General features: G+C 54.0%; 1 protein-coding gene and 2 long non-coding RNA genes across 8 annotated transcripts; 2 read left to right on the forward strand and 1 right to left on the reverse strand.

Moving 5' to 3' along the window:
- ZC3H12A (zinc finger CCCH-type containing 12A) lies at positions 1-25,869 on the reverse strand. 5 transcript variants are annotated; one of them, XM_027109069.1, is made up of 6 exons: positions 25,860-25,869; positions 15,177-15,181; positions 11,035-11,040; positions 2,416-2,823; positions 1,812-1,918; positions 1-1,619 (listed from the first exon to the last, which is right to left on the reverse strand). In XM_027109069.1, exons 4-6 carry the CDS (start codon positions 2,436-2,438, stop codon positions 745-747), a joined length of 1,005 nt encoding a protein of 334 aa, XP_026964870.1. In that variant the 5' UTR covers positions 2,439-2,823; positions 11,035-11,040; positions 15,177-15,181; positions 25,860-25,869; the 3' UTR covers positions 1-744. The 5 variants fall into 5 exon arrangements, with proteins under 5 accessions (XP_026964870.1, XP_026964868.1, XP_026964866.1 ...); XM_027109067.1 differs by lacking the exons at positions 11,035-11,040; positions 15,177-15,181; positions 25,860-25,869 and adding exons at positions 3,617-3,756; positions 8,099-8,574; positions 10,296-10,781 and having other exon boundaries at positions 2,416-2,650; XM_027109065.1 differs by lacking the exons at positions 11,035-11,040; positions 15,177-15,181; positions 25,860-25,869 and adding exons at positions 3,617-3,756; positions 8,099-8,574; positions 9,430-9,540 and having other exon boundaries at positions 2,416-2,650.
- LOC113621811 (uncharacterized) lies at positions 9,590-16,301 on the forward strand. Of its 2 annotated transcripts, none has more exons than XR_003433315.1 (2): positions 9,590-9,808; positions 15,004-16,301. It is a non-coding gene; the product is annotated as an uncharacterized LOC113621811 (long non-coding RNA). The 2 variants fall into 2 exon arrangements; XR_003433316.1 differs by having other exon boundaries at positions 9,619-9,808; positions 15,033-16,301.
- Positions 24,716-27,138, forward strand: LOC113621812 (uncharacterized). Its single transcript, XR_003433317.1, has 2 exons — positions 24,716-25,897; positions 26,898-27,138. It is a non-coding gene; the product is annotated as an uncharacterized LOC113621812 (long non-coding RNA).

The raw sequence follows: 27,138 nt of genomic DNA on the forward strand, positions 1-27,138 counted from the left end.
TTAGAGGGGCTCAGATTGTACTTTATTGATGTGTGAAGAGAGGCGAGGGCTTTCCAGTTAAAATATTTAACATTTACACCTGTACACACACATACACATGTCCCCCCTTGGGGAAGGGCGAGATGGCTCTGAACACAGAGGAAGGGGGGAGGAGGAGAGGGTGGGGCAGAGTGCCCTTGACCCTGCAGGAGCGATGGGATAGGAGCACAGAGTGGGACGGAAGTGGAAGTGGGTTATTAAGAAGCATCTTGCTTACTAACATGAAGCCCCGTGCCCGCTAGAGCACGGACGAGGCCTCATTGGCTTAGAGGAGGGCCCACGGAGGGCGGGCACACGGTGCCCAACGAGCCGGCCAAGGCCGGCATCCCAGGGACGGGGCGGAGGTGGGGGGCCGTGCAGAGGGCCCCCAGCCCAGGCCTCTGCTCCCCGCTGCCTCCCTCCCCGCCCTCTGAGAGGAAGGAGGGTTTGGGCCTCAGCCACGGACTGACAGCCGTTACCGGCAGCGTCTCCTTGAACTACAGACACAATGTGCATCAACAGGGCGATCGCTCCTGACCCCTTGGCGGACGCCTAGAGGTGCCAGAACCAATCCTACAGTATCTTTGGTTTGTGGGTTCTCTTCCCTACTCGAATCCTCCCTCTGCACAGCCTCCAGGCTGGGGCCGGGGCTGGGCTGCTCGAAGGCTCAAAGCCCAGCCCGGCAGCCCTCGGAGGCCGGAGGTGCTGCCCGGGCGGCCGGCCGGCTTACTCGCTGTGGTGCTGGGACTTGTAGGAGAGGATCTCGGCGGCCAGCTGCTGGGGGTCCAGGAGCTGCGGGAAGCGCCCCATCACAGCCTCCACGAGGTGCGGGGGGAAGACGCCGCACAGCTTGGTGTACACGCTGGCTCGCTCCTTGGCTAGGCTGCCCGCCCCGCCCCAGGGGCCCCTGTCAGCCCCTGGGCCCGGCACCTGGGGCTCCTGCAGGACTGGGGTGGTTGGGGGCAGCTGGTACGGCTCAGACCAGTACTCTCGGGGTGGAAAGGCAGCTGGCGGGGGTGCGTAGTCAGCAGGGACGCTGAAGTGGCCAGCACCCACGGCCCGGCCGAAGGCAGAGAAGGCCGGAGTGGTGGGGAGCTCGGCCCCATAGGGGCGGTAGCCGGCATAAGGGCCCCGAGGTGGGCCCGGCTCAGCAGGGCCGCCTCCTCGAATCCCCCAGAGTTCTGACATCTGGCTCTCCAGGGAGCCAATGCCCGAGTCCAGGCAGTCCTGGGAGGTATACGGGAGAGAGTCCAGGGTCTGCGGGAACCAGTCCGAGGGCCCAAAGCTGCTGCCACTGCCCCCACTAGGTGGGAGGCTCCTGCCTGCTGGGTTGAAGGTCTGTGTCAGGCCTTCCCGGGGGGTTCCCGGGGATGCCTGGGCCCCCAGCTTCTTCCCATCCGGGCTGCACTGCTCGTGCTCTGTTGGCAGAGAGCCGGGCTGAGAGGAAGGTGAAGGCCGCCGGCCACTTTTCTCCTTGCTCGGCGGCCTGGGGGGCGAGAGGAGGGCGTTGGCACGGAGCTCGTCAGCCACAGAGCGCTGGGGCCGGCTTGGCCGCTCGGGGTGGAAGAATCGGCACTTGATCCCATAGGTGCATTTCCTCCCTGGGAGAGAATTAAGGAGGGCTCTCAGCCGGGGGGGCTCTAGAACCAGGGGCTGGGAGACGGAAGTGGGTAGCACAGGAAACATGGGGTTGGGGGTCCCCAAGAGAAAGAACATGGGACGCAGCCCGACTCAGGCAAGAGAGGAAGGGGATGGCGTGAGCAGGGCCCTGGAGGGTGGAGCTGGGGTCTTACCATAGGGACACGGCTGCTTCCTGTGCTCGGCCATGAGTGGCTTCTTACGCAGGAAGTTGTCCAGGCTCGGCCCGTGACGGCCCAAGGGGTCATCAGGGGGCATGAACCTGTGGAGGAGGTGCGAGACATGAAGGGGGACTTCCCAGTGCCGACGAGGGGGCAGGACAGGAAGCCTCGATAGCACGGAGAGGAGGGCAGCTCCTAAAACTGGTGTCTGCCCAGCAGGACATCCCTGGGCTCTAGGGGGTACTGTCCCAAGGGAGTGGAGGAGCTCCCAGGCCAGAAGGCCGCAGCCATGGGCGCCTTTAGGGCGACTCTCCTGCTGGGAGCTCGCAGAGGCCGAACATCTGAATCTAAGGCTGCATCCACTGGCCTCTGGTCAGAGCTTCGGCGCTGGCGAGTGGAGATGCTCTCTTGGAAGCACTGGCCACCCTGTGCCACATGCTCCTTCTCCATCCCCCAGATTAGAAAGCCCCAGTCTGGCCCCAGCCTGACCCTTCCTACGTGGGGCCTGCTGCCTGGGCCCGAGGCCACGGCCCTGCAGCAGAGTTGCCCCAGCTCCACCCCTCCCACAGGCACCTCCCGGCGTTGTCGGGGAACGTACTTGTCGTTGACGAAGGAGTACATGAGCAGCCGCTCCTCGATGAAGCGCTTCCACTCCTGCCGCTCGCCCTGGAGGTCCCGGTAAGTGTCATTAGAGACCACGATGCCATCAGACTCGAAGGCCAGCTTCACGATGAAGCGGTCGTCATAGCAGACCACGCGCTTGCCGCCCACACGCCTCGACGGCGTGAACACCAGGATCTTCTTCTTCTCCAGGTCCCGCAGGATATGCTGGTCTGGGAGGCAGCAGGGGCGCAGGTCAGGGCCCAGCCTGGACCCAGAGCCAGCTCGCAGGGCTCCCTGAACCCCCGGTTGCCGGACACGGGGCTCTCAACTCCAGGGTCACGGGAACAGGAAGAGGCTCTGCAGAGGCCACTGCTGAGGCCCAGCCCCTCGCTGGGCCTGGCGCCTAGTTTGCTGCCCAAAGACCAAGGACCCCGGAGAACAGGCTGGCAGGTCCTGCTCAGGGAAGGCTCCTCAGTAGAGCTGGGCTGCCTCCTTCCCGCTCCTGGACACCAGGCCTGGTCGCGCCCAGCCTGTTCTCGAGGGATCTAGGAATGAGCCGCGGCTTGAGCTGGGGTCAGAGGAGTGTCTCAACCAGGACAGAAGGACCCACCCAGAAGGGGCTGCTTCTCTTGGAGCGGGCGGCCCCAGCCAGCCTGCCCCCAGATCTCAAGACTTCCAGGGAAACAAACTCAGGCTCTCCTCCTGAAGGCTGGGGCTCATGTAAGAGCAATGGTGGCAGCTGGCGCTTGCCTTGTGTGTGCCGGGTGCTCTTCTGAGCACCTACGTGTATTAACCCGTGTGATCCTCACAACCAACCCTGCGAGTGTATCAGATCCTCACCCCATCCCGCGTCTCAGATGAGGGGCAAGTGGCTCAGAGCCAGAAGGGACTGAGCCAGGATTCCAGAGCCCAGGGGCTTAGCCGCCACACCACGCTGCCCCTGTGCCGTTGGGGACATGGCAAGAGCATGCCACCATTAGGTGAGGGAGGTGCCCAGGACCCGGAGGCAGAGGTTGCCCAAGGTGATCTCCAAGGACCGCTGTTCAGAGCAGGGATGCTGACGACAGCAAAAACCAGGAAAAGAATGCCGGTCCCTGCTTGGGATCTAGAAGCTGTTGCTCACGCCCAAAGGGTCTCTATTGAGAACAGGGGCTCCTGGGGCAGGGAGACCATGCCCCTTCAGAGGTGCCACTCACCTGTGATGGGCACATCGGGCCGAGGCTGCTCCTTCCTCCAAGATGGTACAAACACTGTGATGTCTGTGTGGCCCCGCTCCAGAAACCAGTTCACTGCCAGGAGGATACCCCGACAAGAGAAGACCTCCTTGTTCCCGTGGCTGGGGAGGAGAAGAGGACGGGGTCGGCCTGCTGCTCCCAGATCCGCACAGGAGGGAGGTGGGTTGCACTCCAGCCCCTGCCTGCCCTGGCCGGCGGAGCTGCTGGGCTCAGCCCCCTGCCTTCTGGCCGGGGGCCCAGAGACTGTATTCCCTGCTGGTTCCCACACCGCCAGGGATGGCCAGACCCGGGGCTTTCCCTGAGGTTCCGTCTCCTGACAGTGAGGAAACGCCCAGGAATCTGGCAGCACTCGCTTCCCACATGGGGAAGGGTCAGGCCGCTTACAACACACCTGGGGGTGGGGGAAAGGCACTGGGACCATGGGGACACAGATACACACAGGCTGACTGAGTCACCACCCCTCCCTCGCCGGCTCGGCAGGGCTGAGGGTGGGTGCTGGGAAGGAGAAACCAGATTGCTCCGGATTAACGTTGGATTACAGTTCAGTCCTGCTCAAACCGCAGGGGCTGGGACTGAGGAGGGCGAGGGACACAAGGCAGGAGGCAGCTGTGAGGCCTTCCGTTCTGAAAGGGAAAGGAATTGCTTTTCCTCTGACTGCCAATTCCCCAAAACGCCTGGACTCCCTGTTCTCTTCTTGCCCTTTTGGAGAAGGCATGACCCGAGGCAAAAAGACCGTCTGGAAGACTCTGGGGACTCTGCCAGCAGGAGAGCTGGGAAATGGGACATCCCAGGGCCGTGGACCAGACCTCACCCCATCCAAATGCAGCTGGGCCCAGACGCAAGCCCTGAGGTTGCTCTGGCTCAGCCTCTCTGTCTGAAAAATGGGCCGGGAGGTCTGCAGCCTCCTTAAGAAGGGCCCATGTCAGTGCGACAACGTTCCTGTTTTCTTGAGGCCAAAGACAGTCCAACAAAGTGGAGGTTCCAGCTGGCTTCCTGGGAATGGAAGGGGGCTCCCAGGTAATACTGGGTGTCATGGCAGGGCTCCAGGACCAGGCTAGGGGCCTGGAAGGGGTCAGCTGGGGCTCTCACCCTGACAGTCCCTGCCCCTCAGCGAACAACCGAGACTCTCATTATTTGGCACATGAAACAGAATAAGCGTTATGCAAAAGAGGCAACTCCATGGCCAACCACATCCTGTGGCTGGCTTGGGGGCGGTAATAGCTGGAGCCCCAAGAGAAGTAGAAAGGGAGGTAGGGTAGCTGGCGGGCACGGAGGCTGTCTGGGAGTGAGGCGGGGGGCTCCCAGGGCTAAAGGTCTCTGTAAACTGCAGGTGAGGCAAAGTCCAGCCGGAAGGCAGGGCTCATCCCCACCAGGTGGGGCCTCCCTGCCATCTGCCGGCCTGCTTATAATAAAAGTTAACATTTACTGAGAGCTGTGAGGCAGGCCCTGATCTCCATGCTCAATACTGAATCACCAGCAAGTCTCTGAGGAGGGTACTATCATTAAAGGGCCCTGGCCCACCCCACTTTTTTTTTTGCTGTGCTGCGTGTCATGTGGGGTCTTAGTTGACCGACCAGGGATTGAACCCGAGCCCCCTGCATTGGAAGTGCACAGTCCTAACCACTGGACCACCAGGGAAGTCCCACTTGCTCTTTTATTCAGGTGTGGAAACTGGTCCACAGAGGGCAACCAGTTGCCAGCATCACACAGTAGCAGCGGTCCAACTGAAATGCAGACCCAGAGGCTGTGCTCACAGCCACCACGGGTGTTGATGCTACGACAGTACAGAGACAAGTGCCAACCCTGACAGCAGGCCCGGAGCGGGGATGGGTGGGTACCAAGCACCTGCTGGAGGCCAGGTACGTGGCACACCTCCTTGCTTCATCCTTACAAGGCTCTGAGACTCATCGAAGGTCCCCTGGCTACTGGTAAGAGGCAGAACTTGAACCCACATCTGGGGGTACTGGATTGCCCCTAACAGAAGAGCTGGGGTTTATTTAGGAAAGAGAAAAAAGCTCCCGAAGTTGAGTGTGAACAAACTGTTCAGAGGGTGGGGCAGGCTGGGAACAGGGAAAACCATGCACCTGGCAAACTCCTCTCCTCTGTCAGGACCCAGGTGAGGTGTCACTGCCTCTGAGAGGCCTTCCCTGACCTGGCAGGATGGGTCAGGTCCCAGGTCTGTCTTCGCAATGCCCAGTGCTTCCCCCTGCCCTAGGCCTTCTGTCTCCCCAGAAATGTGGGGATGGGATCATCTCTGCCTTGGATCCCTGTCTCAGGTACGCAGCCTGCACATGCATTTACCTGCCTCCTTCTATACACACGTGTGTACCTGCATATGCCCCATCCCAGGCCAGCACCTGCAAGCCCTGGGACTTCATGGGACACCGGGGCTTCCAGGACAGTGTACTGCTTCTGGGCATCAGAAACCCTGGCTGGGGACAAGTCTGCTCTCAGCCGCCCTAGCCCCCAGAATATCCCTTAAGCAGGTGGTCACAGCCTTAGTCTTGGGAGAAGTAGAACACATGTTCCAGTCCCTTGAGTCAAGCCCAGATCCTGCCCTCCCAAGCCAGGAGTGCCTCTCTACAGCTAACTTTAGGCCCCCTTCGCTGCTGTGGAGGAAGCTGTGCTGGCACGGGAAAACCAGACATCCTCCCATCCCACACCACAGTCCTGTCGGCCCAGAAGGTCAGGGCCCCTCAGCCTGTCTAACGAGACTCCGGTAAGATGTGCGATTCCGTAGGAGACTCCAGCTCAGCGGCTCCCGCCCTAGGGCACAGGGCAGGGCCAAAAGGCAGGCTACCCAGGTGAAAAGATCTGCCTGGGCCGGGCCCAGCTAGTGGAGAAAAATTCCCTTAGAAGGAAACAGAGGTGAATTTCCCCACGATTTGCATATGGCAGGGGCTGGCCCGCCAGCCCTGGGCGGGAGGGGGCAGGAGGGCAGGAACCCTGCAGCAGCTGAGACAGGAAGTTTGAGGCTGGAATTCCCCTCCTGCTACTGCCCCAGCTCAGAAAGCCCCTGCGGCTCGGCCTCTGGCCACCCACTGCATCACCTGCCCCTCCTCCCGCCCAGGCCCCTCCTCCTTCTGCCGGGACACAAACACACACAGCACATGGCTGCCCCCGGGGCTCGGCGCTCCTGGCCCAGCCCCTGGAGGAGGGAGCCACTGACTGATCCCAGCCAAACACTGCTGAGAGGGATCCCCTAACTCTCAAAGCACACATCGGGACCGGCGGCCGCTGGCCTGTGCATGCCAGCTTTCCTCAATTTCCACCTAGGCTCAGTCCATTTCAGAGATGGGAAGACTGACTGACCCAAAAGTGGCTGGAAGAGGGCCACCTGTACACCTGCTGAGCTGGGCCAGGACCAGCCAGACAGCTGAGCTGGGCCAGCTGGGCCAGGTGTGGGAGGGGCAGAGGGGGCAAAGGCCTAGAGGCCTTAGGCAGCCCACCTGAGAGACCTCAGGGAAGCCAGGGGAGGAGCCCTTCCCACTCCACACCTGTGTATGGGATCTCCCCATCCACACCCACAGGAACCTTTCCTTGTGAACCATCCACCCAACCCTGACTCACCAGCCTGCCTTGAAAGGACTGGGAGAAAGCAGGGCCAGAGGGCAGGGCCTGGATGGAAGGGAAGTCTGGGCTCCCTGGGGTCCGCGGCAGCCCTCCCGCCACCCCTCCCCTCCCCCCCCAACCCCCCGAGCCTGCGTAGGGGAGAGGTGGGATGGTTATGGGGCTGAGTCCTGGCTCTGGCCCCTGGGGAGCCCTCAGAGCCCAGGCCAGCACAGGTGGCTCCAGCAGAAGTGACCCAAGTCACTGCTCCCCTGGAGTCAAAGGATCAAGCTACCCACCACACCCCTGACGTAGAGCCAGATCCTCAAGGTTACTCTTGGTCACAGCTGCAAAGGCCTCCGTAGCTGGGCTCGCTTCCATGGGAGCCCAGGTCTGGGACAAGGCCTCAGCAGTCCCAGACTCTGAATAATAGTAACAATAACAACAACTACTACTGATTAATGAGCCCTTACTTCTCTCCAGGTTCTGTGCATTCACTCCTCACAACCACCACTTGAGGGGGTGGGTTATCCCCATCTCATGGAGGAGGAAAGAAGGCTCCTATGTAGTAAGCTGGAGCCCACAGTCTGATCCCTCTTGAAGAGCATAAGGTAGCTCTGGAGACAGAAGGACCTGAGTTCGAATCTTTGCTCCGGCACTTACCAGTCGTGTGACCCTGAGCAACACTTTGAGCTCCCTCAAACATCCCGAAAACCCACTTCCAAGAAGCCATGAGGATTAAGGGAGCCTCCTGGCACACAGTAGGGCCTCTATAAAGGGCTTTCCCTTCCTCTAGTCCAGTCTGGAGAAGAGGTCAAACTCCTTTCTGAAATCCTCTCTACCAGAGGTGCAGAGACACACGGCCACAGTCTTGGCCACAGAAGTGACATGTACCTCATGGCCACGTTGCTCCCATCGATGACCACAGGCCTCAGGTCACTGCCCTCCTTGTCCTCCTCGGGGGGAGAGGGCTCCAGGATGGGGGCCTTGGGGTTGCCCCCGCCCCGGGGGACCAGAGGCAGCTGAGGGCAAGGGTCCGGCGATGCCTGGCGCTCCCGCTCGGCCGCTGACCCATGTTTTACCAGCTCGCCCAGCACAGTGTTGGTGTCTGCCTGGACCCCCAGCTTCTGCAGGACACTGTGGATCTCAGCAGATGAGTAGCCCAGCTTCCGGAAGAAGTCAACCTTCATCTGCAGCTCTGCAGTCCTTGCCTCCTCAGCCGTGGACTCCTGGGCCGGCCTGGGGGTCCCTCGGCAGCTGTGGCCGTCTTCAAGCTCCCACAGACTCATGGTGAGGTGGCTTCCTGGGTGGGCCTCTCTCTCCACCGGCCACTCACAGCTCAGACTGGTGGAAGGCACTTGTCACAGCTCCTGTATGACAACCATGAGGGTTAGGGATGCGGAATGGCTCTCTCTCTCTCACCCCTCTCCTGACCCCGCCCCATCCAACAGGATGAGACCACACAGACTGGTGGCAGTATGCAAAATGCAAAGCCATCTTCCGTGTTGCCTCTGTTATCCTCTCAAAAGCCTTCCCAGCTAGGGAGCATCATTCCCATAATACAAAGGAGGAAACTGAGCCACAGACGTTACGAACTTGCTCTAGGTCATCCAGCTGTTAGCTGATGGCGCAAAGACTTGAACTTAGGCAGTCTGACCCCTCCTCCCACCCCAACCCCAGCCCCCCGCCAACCCAGGGGACCCAGAAGTCTTGGGAGGCCTCCGAGGACCTCGACGCGCCCCGACAGCTGCGGGGCGGGGCTCTCAGATGGAAACCCACTGGGTTGGAACTGCGTTGTGGGGGGGCTTCCCCCTTGAAGCCATCGCCTCCTCCCGCCCGCCTGCCCAATGCTCGGAGCCCAGGCCAGGAGGCGCGGGGCCCGTGGCCGGACTCCCGGACCGGGGGAGGGGAAGTTTCCGGGGTGACCCACCAGAGAGAAAAGTTGCTGGGAAACTCTGGTTGGCCTCCGGGCTCGGTGACGCTTAGGGTGTCCCGGCCCAGAGCCTCGCGAGCGCTGTCTTCCTCCTCCGGACCTCGGTCTCCCTACCCCCAAGATCCTCTGACTTGGACTAAGTTGGGAGGATCCTGGGGGTAGGGGAGGCCGGAGCCGACCGGCCCCACGTCCCTCCCGCTCAGGTCAGTCCCAGCCACAGCCCTTCCCATCCGCTCCTCCGCCCTCCCCCTAAGCCCGCACTGGCGCCCCATCCCCGTCGCGCGCGCCTCACCCTGCCGTGCGCCAGCCGCGGCCGGCGGCATCTCCATGGGGCCGAGTCCCGGGGGCAAGGCCGGCGGCGCTTTTATACGGGGCGGGTGGGCGGCACTCGGGACCATGACGCGGAAGCCGGGCGGGCGGGGGAGAGCCGGCCCGGGCGGCAGGGGGCGGAGCGGCCATCGCCCCTTCCTGCTCCTCCCCCTCCCCGCCCCCTCCCCGCCCCATCCCTCCCCACACAGCCCAGGCCTCAGGCCCCGCCCCCGCGGCCCGAGAGCGCCAGGCCTGGCCGGGAATCCGGGCTGGAGCCGCGGGGAGCTGCCTCTTCCGTGAGCCTCTAGCCTCCCGCGGCGAGGAGATCTGCAGGGCAGGAGTGCACGGCCCGCAGGCGTAAGGTAAGCCCAGGCTGAACCAAGTATGCGCACCGAGTTAGGCTCGGGCAGACCTAGTGTACGGCGATACAGGCACAGGTACAGCCGCGTACTTTCAGACCTAAGTACGCGGAAGGTACAGTACGGGACACAGGCGTTGGTCCACACACACGGTTGGAGGCAGAGCCATAGTTATCAAGACAGTACACCCAGGCAGGCACTTTTCGCATTGAGACAGGAATACTCAACAGGTACACCGTGATTGGAGCAGGTACACAGAGCTGGGGCCCCATCCAGGGACAGGTACAATTTTTTCTGAAATAAGGACCTTGACAGGATAGAAGGGCAGGTACAACCTGCCTTGTCCCAGCTGGAAAGACTTGCAACCAGGACCAGGAGCTCCCATTCCAGGGCCCCAGGTGCCACCTTTGTCACTTTTGAAACCACCAATGATCCCACCTAGCCAAGCCCCTGCTTTGTTGTCTGGTCATCTTTAAAGACCCCCAAATACCTCTTCTTCTGCGTCTTCCAGGCACAGGACCCCCAGGGGCTGGCCTCCAGGAGAGGGGGAAAACGAGGCTCCTTCCGTGTGCCAGCACACGTGCTCACCACTACTCCTGCCCAGTGCTGTGTGTACTGTAGACATAATCTTCAGAACAGACCCTTTTATAGTTGGGAAAAATTCAGTGAAAAGTGCAGTATATTTAGACATTCATTCATTGTATTAACTACCTTTACGGTAGTAAAAATATTAAGTAATGAGTCCAGGTTAATAAACATAATGATGATAAGTCAACCACAGTGATAATACCTCGCATTTATGGAGTACTCGCTGGGCAGCAGGCACTGTGTCAGCGCCTTGCAGACACTTCCGTGCCTTTGCATCTCCTATCTCAGCCCCGGGAGTGCCCTCCCCTTCTTCCCTCCCTACTGCTGCCTGGCCAATTCTATTCCTCTTTTTTTTTTTTTTTTTGCGGTACGCGGGCCTCTCACTTGTGGCCTCTCCCGTTGCAGAGCACAGGCTCCGGGCGCAGGCTCAGCGGCCATGGCTCACGGGCCCAGCCGCTCCGCAGCATGTGGGATCTTCCCGGACTGGGGCACGAACCCGTGTCCCCTGCATCGGCAGGCGGACTCTCAACCACTGCGCCACCAGGGAAGCCCCCTATTCCTCTTTTTGATGTTGTCACCTCCTCTGTGAGGCCTGCCCAGACTCCTTTGGTGCTGAGTTGCTTCCTCCTCGGTGCTCCCACAGCCCCCTGTCTATGTCCCTATGTGCCGGATTGTGATTGCCAGCCTGGACCGCCTCCTGGGCCAGGACGGGCTGGGACTCCGCCCGTACTCCCAGACCCTGTGCTGCGCAGCACTGTGCCAGAGGGAGCCAGCAGGACTGGGCAATGAGTCATGCAGCTCCGTGTCCTCCCAGAGTGAGCCGCAGTCTCGCTCTCTTCCGGCTCATGAAGACGGCTCTTTCCCGAGAAGCTGACTCTTTTCTGCAGAACCCAGGACTGCTCCGGGGAAACCCTTCTCCACTTCTAGCTGGATTTTGGAAACTTTGGCCCGAATCCGCAGGAGCCCTCTGGATCTAATGTGCTCAGCCCACCCGCTCCACCCACCCCCCCCCCCCCCCGCTTCCCTTGAACGCCCGTGTCAGTGGCTGGGCTTGCCAACTTCCTTCTGGAGCCTTCCTGCTCTCCTGCCACCTGCTTGCACCTGGCTAGCCTGAGTGGGGTCTGCAGAGCTCCGGGACTGGTTGCCCCCTGGGCGGGGCGGGGTGGGGGGCGGCGAGGAGAGGCTGGAGAGAGAAAGGTCCCAGGAATTACCTAGGATATCGGTAGCTCCACCAGGCAGCTCAAACTGGGAAGGACACAGGAGCTAGGTCACCACTGTAGGAAGCGTGGGCAGGCTGCCCCCAAGCCTTAGCAGTGTGGCCGCAGAGGTTCAGTTCCACAAGCCCTCCTGGAAATGGAGAAAGGGCCAGATCCCCCCCATGTTTTGAGGCTCCTAATATATTTTAAAAAGTCTTGTCGGACTTCCCTGGCAGTCTAGAGGTTAAGACTCTGTGCTTCCACTGCAGGGGGCGTGGTTTCAATCCCTGGTCAGGGAACTAAGGTCCCACATGTCACATGGCATGGCCAAAAAAAAAAAAAAAGACTTGTCACACTAGGAGCTATAAAAATTGAAGTATGTTTTAAAATTCAGTTGAACAAATGAACTGTTTCATCATGTATTCAAATGCAGTGCAGTACATTTGGACTATTGACAAGATAATTGGAGGGTTTGTTTTAAAAATATATTACTTCCTCGGAGAAACGGCTGATTCTAGGGCTGGGACAGGGAAAAATGTGAGCTTGGAGTGTCTCGTGGTGCCAGAGTTAGGAAGTGCCCCAAACTCAAAAGGGTAGGAGTGTGTCAAAGCGACTCGGTAGCCAAAAGCTCCCAGTGTCCAAAGCGGCAACAATTAGAGCAATAAAATGGATAATGGAGTATTAGATAGTAGCCCAAAGTATAAAATCCATATCCCTGAGTTGGTACTGGTAGAAATAAATTGTTGAATAAATAACTAGCTGGGTGGGGCCGGGGTAGAGACAAATCTTACAAATAACACATGTAGGTTCTCCCTTCTCCAGGCTAATTATCCTCTCCTCTTCCTTTGAATGTGCCCCGGGCTTAGTGACTTGCTTCTAAATAACAGAGTAGGGAAAGAGAACAATAGGAAGTGTATGGTGGAGACACCTGGCAGACACCACCTTGACCGAGTGATCAAGGTTACCACCACCCCATGACAAGTCAAGTGGCATCATGTGCCCCCAACACTATGTGATGAGGAAGGTACCTCATCCCTGTGGTATTCTTCCCCAAACCCGTAACCCCAGAGAAAAGCCTCAGACAAACTCCCATGGAAGGACATTCTACAAAATACTTGATCAGGACTCCTCAAAACTGAAAGGGTCACGAAAAGCACGGAAAGACAGAAGCAGACCAGAGGACACGAAGAGACACGCCGGGTGGATGCAGTATAGTTGCTGGTTGGATCCTGGAACAGAGAGATCATTAATGGAAAAGCTGGTAAAATCCAAATAAGGTCTGGATTTTAGTTCATAGAGATGTACCGGTTTTTTTTTTTTTTTGCTTTGACAAACGTACCACAGTGGTATGAGTTGATCACATTAGGGGAAACTGAAACTAGGTGAGGGGTATGCGGGAACTCTCTGTACTATCTTTACAACTCTTTTGTAAATTGAAAATTAATTCCAAAATTAAAAAGTTTATTGAAAAAATATGTATATAATTTCATGGGCCTTGTGTAAGGTCAGATGGCTTTGTTCATTTCTATTGGTATATATCTATATATCCTATATATCTATGTATCTCTATCTATAGCTATATATATCCTTTTGGTCTGTGAGGTCCTGGCCAGATGGCCCCCCCTCTTACCCCAGTTCAGCCACCCCTGCTCCCTGTTCTTTGCTGACCCTTGAATGTTCACATTCTGGACTGTTAGAGCTGGAAAGCCCCACAGAGACGGATTATCTCAGAACCTTTATTTAAAAAAAAGATTTTTTTTTTTTTTTTTTTGCGGTACGCAGGCCTCTCACTGTTGTGGCCTCTCCCGTTGCGGAGCACAGGCTCTGGACGCGCAGGCTCAGCAGCCATGGCTCACGGGCCCAGCCGCTCTGCGGGACGTGGGATCTTTCCGGACCGGGGCACGAACCCGTGTCCCCTACATCGGCAGGCAGACTCTCAACCACTGCGCCACCAGGGAAGCCCACCAGAACCTTTATTTTATAGATGGAGAGGCAGAGCAGGAAAGGGACTTGCCTCTGGCCACATGGCAAGTTAATATTGGAAAAGCTGAGAACGGGACTAGCCAGGCTTTCTCCATCCCAGGCATCCCTGGTCCCATTTGCCAGAGACAGGGAGATCAGACCCACACAGGTGCTCAGAAATACTGGTGACTTACTTGAGGACCTGATAAGGGCAACGCCTTACTCAAAGGAGCAGTAGAATCTCCGGTGTCTGTTAGAGAGAGCAGTGGCAGGGGACCCTTTTGGCCTCACTGTGTGCTTGCTTAACCAGTGAATCCCACCTGGTTTTGAAGGAAGAGGCGGGGTCTGAAGACAGGCAAAAGGGTGAGTTGGCTTTTGTCCCCCTACCCCCACTCCCACTCCTCCCCAGCCCCAAAGCCACTGCACTGAAGGGGCCAGAGAGAATCCTGCAAGGCCCTGATGGTGTGCAGAACCTTGGGTCCCCAGTCCTGGGGTTGAACACTTCCCAATCTGTACTGGGGGTGCACAAGTTTGGTGAGATCCTTGAAGCTACCAGAGATAGCTTCCCTCGGGCCAGGAGAGTGCAGGCTGGGCTGAAGTGGTCCTGCTGCTGGTCGTGCTGGGGTGGACATTCATGCCCTCTGGCCCGAGATGGGGAGGGGCCTGCCACTGTCCCGCTGCTGCCCGCCTCACTGTGTTTCCACACTGAACTGTAATGGTCTGGGGTACCACTGCCTCCCCACCTCACTGTGACTCCTTGAAGACGGGTCGCTGGGACATGACCTGGCACAGATGTTGGTAAATCTGTGGTGAGTCAGTGAACGAGACAGCCGGGGTTCCAGGTATGTTTTGCTGTGGATATGTCTGTTGCTTCCTCTTTGCCAAATCCAGCTCACAGATGTCCTCTTGTATCTGAAAAGGGCAGGCGTAGGCCTGGGAACTGCGGAGTCTGAGGTTCACCTGGGCCTCCAGCTGAGCCATGTCTGAAAGGCTGGGTGGGAGTAGAGAACTAGAAGCTTCATGGGTGAACTTGCATCTGGGCCGAGTCTAACCACAGCTGGGCTGACGTCGACTCACGTGGTCAGTGTGGCCATCCACAGATGAGGCTGTCGTTGAGACCAGTTCACAAGATCCTGGAGGTCACTAATGTGCAGCTCACATGCTGGCCAGAAGTTCTGATGGATATCAGATATCCATCAGAGATATCACTGGTTGATAAACACACCACAGGAAACTTGCTGGTGTCTCCCCAGCACCCTTCGTCCAATTCCCCCTTCCTAATAGTGCTGGGAATTTCCCAGCCATGTGATCTGGTCAGAAATGACCCCATTACAGCAGTGGGGGCTAACTGGCTTAAGCTAATCAATACATCTTATCCTTCAGGTTTGGTAATTGGTCAGGAAAAGGTAATGAGTCTCAATTCTGTGTCTTTTCTTTATGTTGACCGGGCAGCAATATCTCTGTTTCTTGCCAATCACAAGGGAGAAAAGCAAGGAGTCCCAAGAGTTTCTGGAAGCCACCTTGTGACACTTCAGAGGAGGTAGAGCCAAGAGACTAGAAGGACATTGGTCCTCGGTAACAGCTGCTGGATCGAGCCTTGCCTGAAGCTATTCCTAGTTCTAGACTCTGCCTATGTAAGCCCATAAATTCTGTCACTCACAACCAAAAATATCCTTTATAATGATAACAATAATTACTTAATATTTCTTAATTATACAATAATTACCTAAATACAGCTTAGGGGATAAAATCTTACAAAATGTGAGGTCTGTGGGGTGGTTTGGAAATAATAAAATAGACTCTTAGTGGTGAAAAGGTCAGCAAACTGCTGATCTAATTCAAGCTTTGCCATTTGGCACACGGTAAAACGAAGGCCCGGGGAGGTCATGAGATTTGCTTGAGGTTTTATAGCTGCTCGGAGCCTCCTGACAAATTCTTGATGTTTAATGATAATAATAGGAATGCTTGAATTTCTATGCATTCCCTGTGAAATCACAGCTTTGTGTTTTTCTGTCTTCTTTTGTGTGTTTTTCCAAGAGACAGAGAAAGAATGGCAATAATCCTCTTCATTTTGCAAACAGCGAGGCAGAAGCCCAGAAAGGCTTACAGGTTTGCCAAGATCACACCGAAAGGCAGTGGTAGAGCTGGTCCCGGAGGCCAAATGTCCTGAACGTCATTTCAGGTTCAGCTGCCTCCACCTCTCCTCTTGCGCTAGCCACCTCTGCCTCCTTTCGGGTAGGAATAAAATGAAGGGTATGGTGGGGTCCCTTCTTCTGGCCTTGCTTCTCAGCTGCTAAGTGATCAAAGAGGACTTTGAGTTGTACAGGCCAAGGAGATGATTGTAGGCCCTGGCAGATGGTCCTCCCGCCACCAACCTTAGGAAAACCAAGGCTGTAAGGCTCAGAGAAAACTCAGGATATTTCTGTTGCCAGTGCCCCCACAAGGGAGGTCAACCTGGAGAGATGGGAGGCTATATGCATGAGATTCTGGCCTCCCAATCTATGTGACCCCACCTCTGACACCTACCCTCTCCTCCCCAGAAGCCTTCCACGACCCCCAACATTTTCAGTAGGCACGGGATTGATATGCCCGGTTGCACAGGCAGTGCACTGCACAATTTGGATTATGATCTCAATGGCGCCCCCTGGAGTTGTAGAGTTCGCAGCTTGCACAAACATACAGGATGAGCCCAGGTTGTATTTCTCAACACGTTTGAACACTCCAATTGTTTTCACAGAGATCAATGACCTCACAAACCCTTTTTCGAATAAATGAGATAATTTCTTTTTTTTGCAAGGTAGGAAGATACTTTGAGAAAATTTATTTTATTTTAGATCAGTCTGATTCCAAAGGTTGTATTAGAAAGTGTATATTTTGTAAGATTTGTTATTTTAAAGGCTACTTTTGACCCTTTCCTATTTAATAAGTGATGCCAACTGTTTAACAGAATTTAAATTAATTTTATGAGGAAAATGAAGATTTATAGACCAATGAATCGAAAATATCTTGTTAGGCTTGATCTGGAGACTGAACGTATGCTGAAATTGTCGTTATAGATTGAAATTTAACTACATGCTATGATTAAAAAATAGATTTGCTTTCAGTACATGGGAGTTTAGAATTTTGGCATCTTGTGCTTCATTTTTGTGATTTATTTGGTTCTTTTCGAAACACATTTTGTGCTTTGTTTCTAAACGAAGAGGTAAGAGAGAAGGTATCTCCTCAAATAACCCATTTCAGGTATGAATAGCTGTTATTTCCAAAAGATGAAAAGCTAAAATGGCTATATTTTCTTTCTCCAGTTGGTTTTTGAAGTACTAGAGGCATCTTGATGTTATACACAGATTTTTTTTTTTTTTGAACAGGTGTTACATAAACAAGTAAAAGGTTCAAAAGGTACCGGTGTATTTTGAGTAGAACCAAAACCTCCTTTCCATGGTCCTTAAAGTGTTTCTGTTCTCCAGGAACAACTGAAGTTAGCAATTTCTTGTGTATCTTTCCAGATAGAATCTATGCAGCTACAAGCAAATATTTGCTTACATACATCCTGCTTTGTTTCTCTTTATTTTTATACAAACGAGGCACTCTCTACAACCAGCTACACCTTGCTTTTCTCACTTCCTAATAGACCTTTGAGATAATTCCATTATTTAGGCAGTTTGTGACTGACAAGACATTTAGGTTGTTTCTGACCTTTAGCTATTACAAACAACACTGCAAGTAGACCCCCATCTGCTTACCACTTTGCAACTGCACAAATACATAGTAGGATGACTTCATCTTGCTGGGTCAAAGAGTGTCTTAGTTTGCTAGGGCTGCTGTAACAACGTACTACAGACTGAATGGTTGAGCAACAGAAATTTATTATGTCACGGTTCTGGAGGCTGGAAGTCTGAGATCAGGTGGGGCCGGGTTGGCTCCTTCTGAGAGCTGTCGGAGAGGATCTGTTCCAGGTCTCTTCCGTAGCTCCTGGTGGTTTGCTGGCACTTTTGGTGTCCCTTGGCTTGTAGCTGCCTCACCTCATCTCAGCCTTGATGTTCACATGGCGTTCTCCTTGTGTGTGTGTGTCTATGATGTTCACATGGCGTTCTCCTTGTGTGTGTGTGTCTATGATGTTCACATGGCGTTCTCCTTGTGTGTGTGTGTGTCTGTGTCCACATTTCTCCTTTTTATAAGGGTAACAGTCATGTTGGATGAGGACCCCTCTCCACTCCAGTGTGACCTCATCTTAACTAATGCCATCCGTAATGTCCTGACTTCCAAATAGGGTCACATTCTGAGGTACTGGGGATTAGGACTTCAACGTGTGAATTTGGTGGGGGGACACAATTCGACCCATAACAAAGGGTATGTGAGTGCTGACCTTTAGAAGAATATGCTAAATTGCTCTTCGTAGAAATTGTACCATTACCTTCCCACCAGTAATGATGAAAACGGCCCATGTCACCATATCCTTGCCCCACCATGGTCACCAGACGTTTTAATCTTTGTCAACCTAGTGGATGAAAAATGGTATCTCATTGTATTTCACTTACTGCAAGTGAGGATGAAGTTTCTTTCTTCTTACATTTGAGACCAATTTGCATTTTGGGGGCTGACTAGTTGTTTACGTCCTTTGCCTATTTTTCTATTGAATTATTATTTTTTTTTTTTTGCGGTACGCAGGCCTCTCACTGTTGTGGCTTCTCCCGTTGCGGAGCACAGGTTCCGGTCGCGCAGCCTCAGCGGCCATGGCTCACGGACCCAGCCACTCCGCGGCATGTGGGATCTTCCTGGACCGGGGCACGAACCCGTTTCCCCTGTATCGGCAGGCGGACTCTCAACCACTGCGCCACCAGGGAAGCCCCGAATTATTGGTCTTTTATCCTTACTGATTCATAGGAGCTTTTTAAAGATAAGGGAAATTAGCTCTTTGTGATAGATTTCAAATATTTTCCTTTCCTATTCAGCTGTCATTTGACTTTGTATGTGTGTTTCTTTTTTCTTAACTCAGGAAAAATTTTCAATTTTATGTAGAGAAACAGGTCATTTTCTTATATGGTTTGGGGTTTTTCTGTGATATGTAAGAAGGCCTCCATTCTTAACATTATGACACAAATACGCCCATTTTTTTCCTGACACATTTATGGTTTCTTTTCTTTCTTTTTTTTTCGGTACGTGGGCCTCTCATTGTTGTGGCCTCTCCCATTGTGGAGCACAGACTCCGGACGCGCAGGCTCAGCGGCCGTGGCTCATGGGCCCAGCCGCTCCGCGGCATGTGGAATCTTCCCAGACCGGGGCACGAACCCGCGTCCCCTGCATCGGCAGGCGGACTCTCAACCACTGTGCCACCAGGGAAGCCCGATGGTTTCTTTTTTTTTTAATGTATAGTTTAAAAAAAAAATCTGTTGGAAGGAGTTCCCTGGTGGCCTAGTGGTTAGGATTCCAGCTTTCGCTGCCATGGCCTGGGTTTAGTCCCTCGGTCGGGGAAGTGAGATCCTGTAAGCTGAGTGGCACAGCCAAAAACAACAAATAAAATAAAATAGGTTGGAATTAATTTTGGCACAGGCATAAGGTAGGGACCCAATTTAGTTATCCTGGTGGATTCTTGGCCGTCCCAACAGTATTTATCAAATAACGTGTGAAAATTATGATCAGATGTAAGCAGTGTGTAGATAGGAGGAATTTACAGAAATATGTTCATTAACTTTTTTCCCAATTAACTTGTATTTCAGCATCAAATTTTGTTTTTAAAGATTTTTGTCTTTAACCAGTGATCTATGATGGGTATAGACTAAAAATTTGTTATTATACTAAAAATAATTTTAAATTGTTTCATAGGCAAAGCTACGCCAGGGGCTGGCAGTGTTCAGCTAAGTGATAAAAGGGCTGAGTAACTGCGTTTGACAAGCACTCAGTCAATCAAGCAATGCCCTTTAAACAATTAATACAATGTATTTTTTTGGGGGGCAGCGCTGCACTGCATGTGGGATCTTAGTACCTGGACCAGGGATCCAGCCCTGTGCCCCCGGCAGTGGAAGTTCAGAGTCCTAACCACTGGACTGCCAGAGGAATCCCAATACAAAGTATTTCTTAACTGATTAAAATACAGAAATTGAAACATAACCCAGTGCTGCATTTACAGACATGAATCCCCTGGGAAAACTCCTCAAGCCCTTGTTGGTTCATCTGAGGGGGTTAAGAGTTTGAATCCCAACTTCACCACCTCCCAGCCCTGCAACCTGGGGTAACTTGCTTGACATCTGTGTACTGCATTTTTCTTCATCTATAAGATGGGGAAAGCAATAAGAGAAGGTTCTGTAGGGCCTGAAGTTTCTGCAGTTTGTTGGGGGGGGGGATCTTAAAAATTACAAATGTGAAGTGAAGCACTATCCCTGTAGGATCTGGGGAGAGCCTCTCACTTGTAAGATTAAAGCTCATTAGCTTTACCACAGACGAAGCTCTGAAAATAGCGTCTTTTTCAAGGGCTGTTGGGAATACGGAGTGAGGCCATGTGGCTGAATCATCTGGCTCTGGTGTGTGGTGGGCCTGACTCCCAGACTACTAATCAGGTGTGTAAGAAACATCACTTTCTTTATGTATAGAAACCTACCTGAAGTTCTGACGCCAAACCCCCAATTCCACAGAGCTGGCAAACACCTTCACTTCAGTCATTCTTGAAGTTTTTAATCCACTTTGCTCTGAAGGCATGGCGGGGGGCAGAGGTCCGCTTTTCTGTGATCATCATTTGTCTTTGATCATCTGTACCCACACAGACACCTATACAGACACACAGACACACACACGTCATGATGGAAGCATCTGGTATTCCTTTCTGAACTCCCCTTCAACTCGCAGCTCTGTACTGTTTCTGATCCATGCGTGGCACTTGGGGATCTTTGAGGGGTGCCCCAGGAGTGCTGTTTAGCAACTTGTAAGAAGACTGCTGTTGGGGGCCCAACGGCTCTATTCCAGATCATATCTGAGGGAGGCAATGAGCCGCTGTGGCTAAAAGCATCGGATTGGGTGCCAGACAGAACTGGATTCTAATCCTGCAAAGCCTTGTTTTCCTCATCTGCAGAATGGGGAGGATGATAATAATTCCTCCCTCATAGAACTGCTGTGACTAACATCGAGGTATTTGCAAAGGGCTTGGTGTAGTGTCTGACAGGTAGTACACAAGCTCTAGTACTGGAGTTCATCTCTTCACCTTTCATTATTAGACGGGGAAACTGAGTCCTAGAGACACTGGCTGGCTGGGTGAGGTTACCACACAACATTATGTAAATACCTGGGGTGAAGGTGCAGAAAGCATGCTTATTCAATTTGCAGATGACCTAAAACTAGGTATAGCGGCTGGTATTTTAAATGCAAACCAGGGCTCGAAAGCACCTAAAGCAGACGAAATGATAGACTAAACTCCCTGAAGTAAAATGGAATGGGGATGGATGTAAAATGAAAAGATTTTTCGTGAAAAAGGTTTTGGCTGAAGGTTCAATATAATCCCATGTTAAGATGGCTGCCCCCAAACGAATGTGATCTCAGGCTGCATCTTTGGCGGAATAGATTGAGGAGGAGGGAGGTGATAGCTGGAAGGTTGGGTTCAATTCTGGTTGCCATACCTTTGAGCGGACAGGGAGAGACCAGAGGCCAATTTGTGGAGGGCAAAGGATAGTGAGGAATCGGGGATCCTGACTTCAGAGAAGAGAGACTCAGGGGGCAGAGATGGGAGCACCAGTAACCCTGCCTGCTCCACGGGCAGAACGCGGAGATGACAAGGCACTGAGAACCAACTCTGACAGAACTGTCCCACGATGAAAAGGATTGTGTTCATAGGTAGTGAGCATCCTATCACTGGTGGTATGCAAGAAGAATTAGGAAAGGATTCCTGCTTCGAGCTCTCAGTTTCAGCAAAAATGCTAGACCTTACTGATAAAACATCCTTGTTGGCTATATATACACATATTTAGTCAACAAATATGTAGTTCATATTTCCTCTATTTTAAGATGTACTTTTAAGAAATGAATATTACTGGGATTGTCTTACAATCAGTGTGTACACTTAGTGAATAATGCATCCTTTTTTCTGAAAGGTTGTTATTCAAGCATTTTTGAATCAGCAAAATGAAGTGTACAATTTGGGAAGTTGTTCTGACAATCTGTATTTCATCTTACATTTGCCCTATTAGAATGTATGTCTTGAACTAAAAGAAATCTATCTAAATAAATGATGTATATTAAAAAAAAATCCAGCCTTCTCTTCTTAGTGAAGCCATACTCAATCTATTGAATCCAGCGGCTGGTGACATTCCACCTTGTCACTGCCATCCTGGCATCAGAAATGGAACAGAGACGGGCTATTAAAGCGGTTTTAACAAATTCAGAGCAGAAGGTTGTTGGCTGGGGGAAAAAAATTCCACTTATCAAGAGATGTTATTCCTTCAAAGGATGAGAACCTGTTTCTTCATAAAGAGAGTTTGGAGGGAGCTTTTTGTTCTGCGAGGCCAACATCTGGATTTGACTATGTCCGTCCTCAAAAGGAGATTTCTCATAATGGACCGGACTCCAAACAGAGCACAAGGACCGGTGCGTTCTCAAAAGGAGACACTTCCTGAGACTCATGAGGGCCCTCGTGTCTCCGCAGCGCCAGCTCTGGAGGTCGGGGGAGGGCTCCGCGCCCTTGACGTCTAACTTTCACGCTGAAAGACTTTCCGTCACCTTCCGCCTCCCCGCCGTACTCCAGGAATCTGGGACCTGAATTCATTTAAAAACACTTGTGGTTTCAGGAGGCTCTTTTTTATTATAAGGCTGCCAAGGAGATCTTACCATGAAAGACCATTTGAGAGACGAGAAAGAAGGAAGCCAGGCCAAGGCCGGCGCGGGCTGTGCGGTGGGTTTGGAAAGGATGCTACGCGGAGCCCGGCCACCTGCGGACCGTGCAGGCGGGTACATGCCCGCTGAGGCGGGTTCGAATTCCGGCCCTGCGGGTCCTTTCCGACGCGACCTTGGGGGAAGTTGTGTAACCTCTGCGCCCCGCGACGCTCTTTCCTGGAGCCCGGAACTGGAACGAAGCCTCTGGAAGCCCTGACATCAGAGGTGACGCGAGTCTTCGCAGGCGATGACTAGGCAAAACCCGTTGCCACTCCCTTTCCCGAGTCCCGGCCGCGTGGCGCGGGCGTATCACCTCCGGCCAGGTGGTTCGGGCTCCTTCAGCAGCTTCTCTACGGCCCCGCACCCCAGAGCCCCCGGGGCCCGCCAGACCCTCCCTGGTTCCTCGGCGACAGCGCCGGGCCTCTGATAACACAGCCCGTGGGCTGGGCTGTGGCGCCCCCTCGTGGTGACCGCAGGGAGGCGGGGCACGAGAACGTCATTGCCGCATCTCAACCAAAGGAAGTCCTTTATGGGGTCCAGCCTCGACCTCTCCTGGGGCCGTTTGAAGCCTGAAAGTCAGGTCATATGGAGTCCAACCGTTCCTTTTCGAGGCTGGGCCGGGCCACCTTGAGACCCAAATGGAAGGGACCACCTGGAGTGGGACCCTGCCAGCATTTCCCTGCCGAAAGGGCCCTTTGAGGAGTCAGGCTAAGGACTGTTGTGCTGGGGGTGCATGAGTGGGGATCTCACCTAGGTGTGGGAAGGACAGAGGGGCCCCCAAAGGAAGGATCGTAGCTTAGGGTTTTTGAGAAAAAAATAAGGACTGGGAGCGGAGCCTGTGCCTGAGGGAGGGTTTTGGTGTATCCCCCAACTCACTGACCTGGTCAGCTTCCCCCGACCTTCTCCTGGGACAGATTTTATCAGTGTTTCAGCAGTATCGGGGAAGGGCCTCAGCGAGCCATTTTTCTTAATAAAGAAAGCAAGAGGGACTCAAGTTAAAGCACCAGGCAGAATGTCTCAATGATGAGAGATGTTGAACCTCAGAAAAGAAAGCAGAGGGGGGACTTTCCCATTGAGACGAGCCCCCAGGTGAATGGGGTGTGGACGAAAGTGAGGCGGCCCCGGAAGCTCCCTGTCTATCCCGAAGGGCCTGTGCCTAGGGTGAGTCCTTGGGGTCCCAGGATGGAAAGACCTCTTGTGAGGTTCTTGGTGGCTCTGGCCCTTGGGGATGGGGTGAACCTGGGCAGGTGAGGATGGGCAGGGGGAGAAATCGAGGTCCAGAGTCATTGCTGCCCCCATCCCGGCCCACTTGGCAAAGTCATCTTCTTTCACCGCTCAGCTTGCCTCTTCTCTGGACAGTTCCTGATGCCCCTGAGAGGTCCCGCTGCCCCCCTGTCCCCCAGGTGCTCCCATCACTCCTGTCCTATGATGGTGGGCTCCAAGCCATCCTGCCCTCTGGGCTGTCGTGCTCCATCCCGGCTCTCTCCTCCAGCACCCAGCATGCTGTCCAGCACATCACCAGTGCTCAGTGAATATGTGATGACTTCAGTTGATTTGGGAAGGGCTCCAGGTCCACCTTGGCTTTAGAATAGATTTGGACAGGGGGAGAGGGAGGCTTGAGTGGTGGTGACCTGGGTTGTCCCTCCTCTCTCTGAACTGCCCTGTTTCAGACTCTGAGTCCCCAGGGAGGGTTACTGCCCCCTCCATTTAGACTCCCTCCTCCCACTGCCTTAGGATCCCAGCCTGTCCCCCTCCTCATCCAGCTTGGCCTCTGATTTCCCACGCTGGGCCCATGCCCCCCACGTGGCTGCCCTACTCACCCCGAGCTGCCCCCATGTGTGGCTGCCCCCTTAACCCCTTTGTGTTCTGACACTCCAGGCCAGGCTGTCCCTTTGGGATAGACACTCTCCCCACCCTGCTGGGGCTCTGACACCCTGTGCGAGGCTGCCTCCCCCAACGTGGACCCCTCCTCACCCTGCTGTGACACCTCCCTCCTGTCTGCCGTGGTTCCCCTACCCCTATGCAGATGTCTCCCTTGCTCTGCTGCCCCTGATGGTTTTAGGACTGAATGGTTCCGGAAGGAAGGAAGAGAAGAGGAGGAGCAGAAAGAGTATTTTAACGGTGGAAATTTCTGTGCAAGCAAAACCTTGGAAAGAATATATAAAATAGAGCTACTCTGGTTAAAGAGAGCGAGAAGGGGGGAAGGGGGGAGGAGGGGAAGGGGAGGGGGGAGGAGGGGAAAGGGGAGGGGGGAGGAGGGGAAAGGGGAGGGGGCAAGAGTGAGCCTGGAGCCCCACCCACTGGGTCCCACTCTCTCAGAACCGTCATTAAATCCTGCCGGGGGTGGCAAGTGGGAGTAGGGAGGTGCTCCTTGGTGCCACTTTGCAGCCACTAAGATGTCCTCTCTGAGCTTTTCTGAGAAGGCAGCTCCTGCAGTCAGAGGGATGGAGGTTGCTGGCAGCCATTGCTGCTGCCTGGAGGATGGGTCTCTGAGGGGCCAGGGGGCCCTGGGCAGGTGCTGGGGGCCTGTGGGTAGTAGGTCAGGCTCTGCAGGACACAGTGCTGTGAGTTACAGGACTTCTGCGTGCCAAGGCACTGGGCCAGATCGCCCCTTCCCCATTTGTGCCCCTTTGTGACCCTCTCTGTCCCAATCTCTGGTCACCTCCAGGAAGAGAACCTGGAAATTCTGCTTCGGTGGCTGAAGTAGATGTCACTGACTTCCCGATGGTCAAAAGTGAGCAACACTTTACAGTTTATAAAGCAGTTTCACATCCATTCCCTGGTTTGATTTGATCTTTGCAACTGTTGGTAAGGATAGCGCTGTGGCTAATCCCTCCACCCCCAACTGCCTGGAGAGAAGAGGAAGTCGAGCATCAGGAGTTGCGTAAATTGCCCTCAGCGGCGAGAGGAGGCCGGAGTCCCAGACTCCATTTCCAGTGCCTTCCGGGCACCCTTGGCCTTTCCCCAGCCTCTCCCCACCCGGACTCTTCATCTCGCTGATTGAGGTAATGAGCTCCTTTAGCCCGAGCCAAGTGTGAGGTTAGGCTTCCAGGATAGGACTCTGTAGTCAGGCAGAAAACAGGTCAAGGGTCAGGACTTTTTCCCCAGAACCCCGGGGGGCAAGCTCTGAGCCCCCCTCACTGGTGTGGGGGATTTGGAGTAGGATGACCATATAATTAGTCATCCAGATTAGAACACTTTAGAGAATGAAAGGGAGCGCTATTAGTAATGACTCCATGGCTACAGCCGTGAACAGGGAGGTGAGGTCACTATTATGATATCACCTGCCCAGCCCCTTCTCCACCTCCACAGCCTCGGACCCCCAGACCTGATGCAGAACATCGGCCATTTACTGGGCATTTAGCAGTGCTGGACACTCTGTAGAGCTTGTTGTATTAGATTTCCATGACAACGTGTGGCTGATCCACTTATTGTTCCCATTTTATTAATACAGAGACTGAGGCCCAGAAGACTCTTGCCCAAGAACACACAGCTGGTAAGTGGTGGAGCTGGACTTTGAACCCAGGGAGCCTGGCTTCCCTTGATAGGATTATAATAACATTTTTTTTTTGCAGTACGCGGGCCTCTCACTGTTGTGGCCTCTCCCACTCTCCCATTGCGGAGCACAGGCTCCGGACGCGCAGGCTCAGCAGCCATGGCTCACGGGCCCAGCCGCTCGGCAGCATGTGGGATCTTCCCGGACCGGGGCACGAACCCGCGTCCCCTGCATCAGCAGGCGGGCTGTCAACCACTGCGCCACCAGGGAAGCCCTATAATAACATTTTAATGAATTTGTTTGGCCTGCAAGAATTGCCATGGGGGCTTCCCTAGAGGCGCAGTGGTTAAGAATCTGCCTGCCAATATAGGGGACACGGGTTTGAGTCCTGGTCCGAGAAGATCCCACATGCTGTGGAGCAACTAAGCCCACGTGCCACAACTACTGAGCTTGCGCTCTAGAGCCCGCGAGCCACAACTACTGAGCCTGTGTACCACAACTACTGAAGCCTGTGCACCTAGAGCCTGTGCTCTGCAACAAGAAAAGCCACTGCAATGAGAAGCCCGTGCACTGCAACGAAGAGCAGCCCCCGCTTGCCGCAACTAGAGAAAGCCTGCATCCAACAATGAAGACCCAACGCAGGCAAAATTAAATAAATTGAAAAAAAAATAAAAAAAGAATTGCCATGGAATGGGGTTTCCCAATCTTTCATCAGATCTCTTCACCCACCCCCGCCGCTCCTCCCACCCCCCAGTCTCTCTTAGCTGTCTTTAGCTCAGGGACATCATTAAAAGGACCTTTGAGTGGTGAGGGGATGTGTAGATGAGGAAGGGAGCAGGGAGTGGAAGAGTAGCGGCAGGATGAGAGTAGTAAAAGCTACCATTAATTAAACACTTACTGCATACCAGTCTCTGTTTTAAGTGTTTTCAGTGTATTAACCTGTTTAATCCTCACAACACCCCTATGAACCCCAAGTAACATTATGATTCCCATTTTACAGATGAGAAAACTGAGGCCACTTGCCCTCCATTATGCAGCTGGTAAGTGGTAGAGCCAGGGCCACCCAGTTGGCTTCACCATCGTGCAGTTTGTCCTTGAGGAAGAGGATGCTGCTGGCCCAGTGGTGGAGTCCCTCTAGCCTGCTTCCTCTAGGACATAGAACCTGGAAATTCTGCTTTGGTGGCTGAAGCAGATGTCACTGACTTCCTAATGGTACTCCTGAGCCAAGTGAGCAGCACTTT

Source organism: Aethalodelphis obliquidens, unplaced genomic scaffold (assembly GCF_003676395.1).
Source record: "Aethalodelphis obliquidens isolate GAN/ISIS:26980383/991018 unplaced genomic scaffold, ASM367639v1 scaffold9, whole genome shotgun sequence".
In the NCBI taxonomy this organism is placed as follows: domain Eukaryota; kingdom Metazoa; phylum Chordata; class Mammalia; order Artiodactyla; family Delphinidae; genus Aethalodelphis; species Aethalodelphis obliquidens.

Excerpts from the sequence above, each read along its gene's own strand:
- ZC3H12A (XM_027109067.1), bottom strand. The coding sequence starts at position 8,493 with ATGAGTCTGTGGGAGCTTGAAGACGGCCACAGCTGCCGAGGGACCCCC. Across the intron at positions 3,757-8,098 it reads GGGAGCAACGTGGCCATGAG|CCACGGGAACAAGGAGGTCT; the intron begins GTACATGTCACT and ends TCTCCTCCCCAG. Across the intron at positions 1,620-1,811 it reads GAAGCAGCCGTGTCCCTATG|GGAGGAAATGCACCTATGGG; the intron begins GTAAGACCCCAG and ends ATTCTCTCCCAG.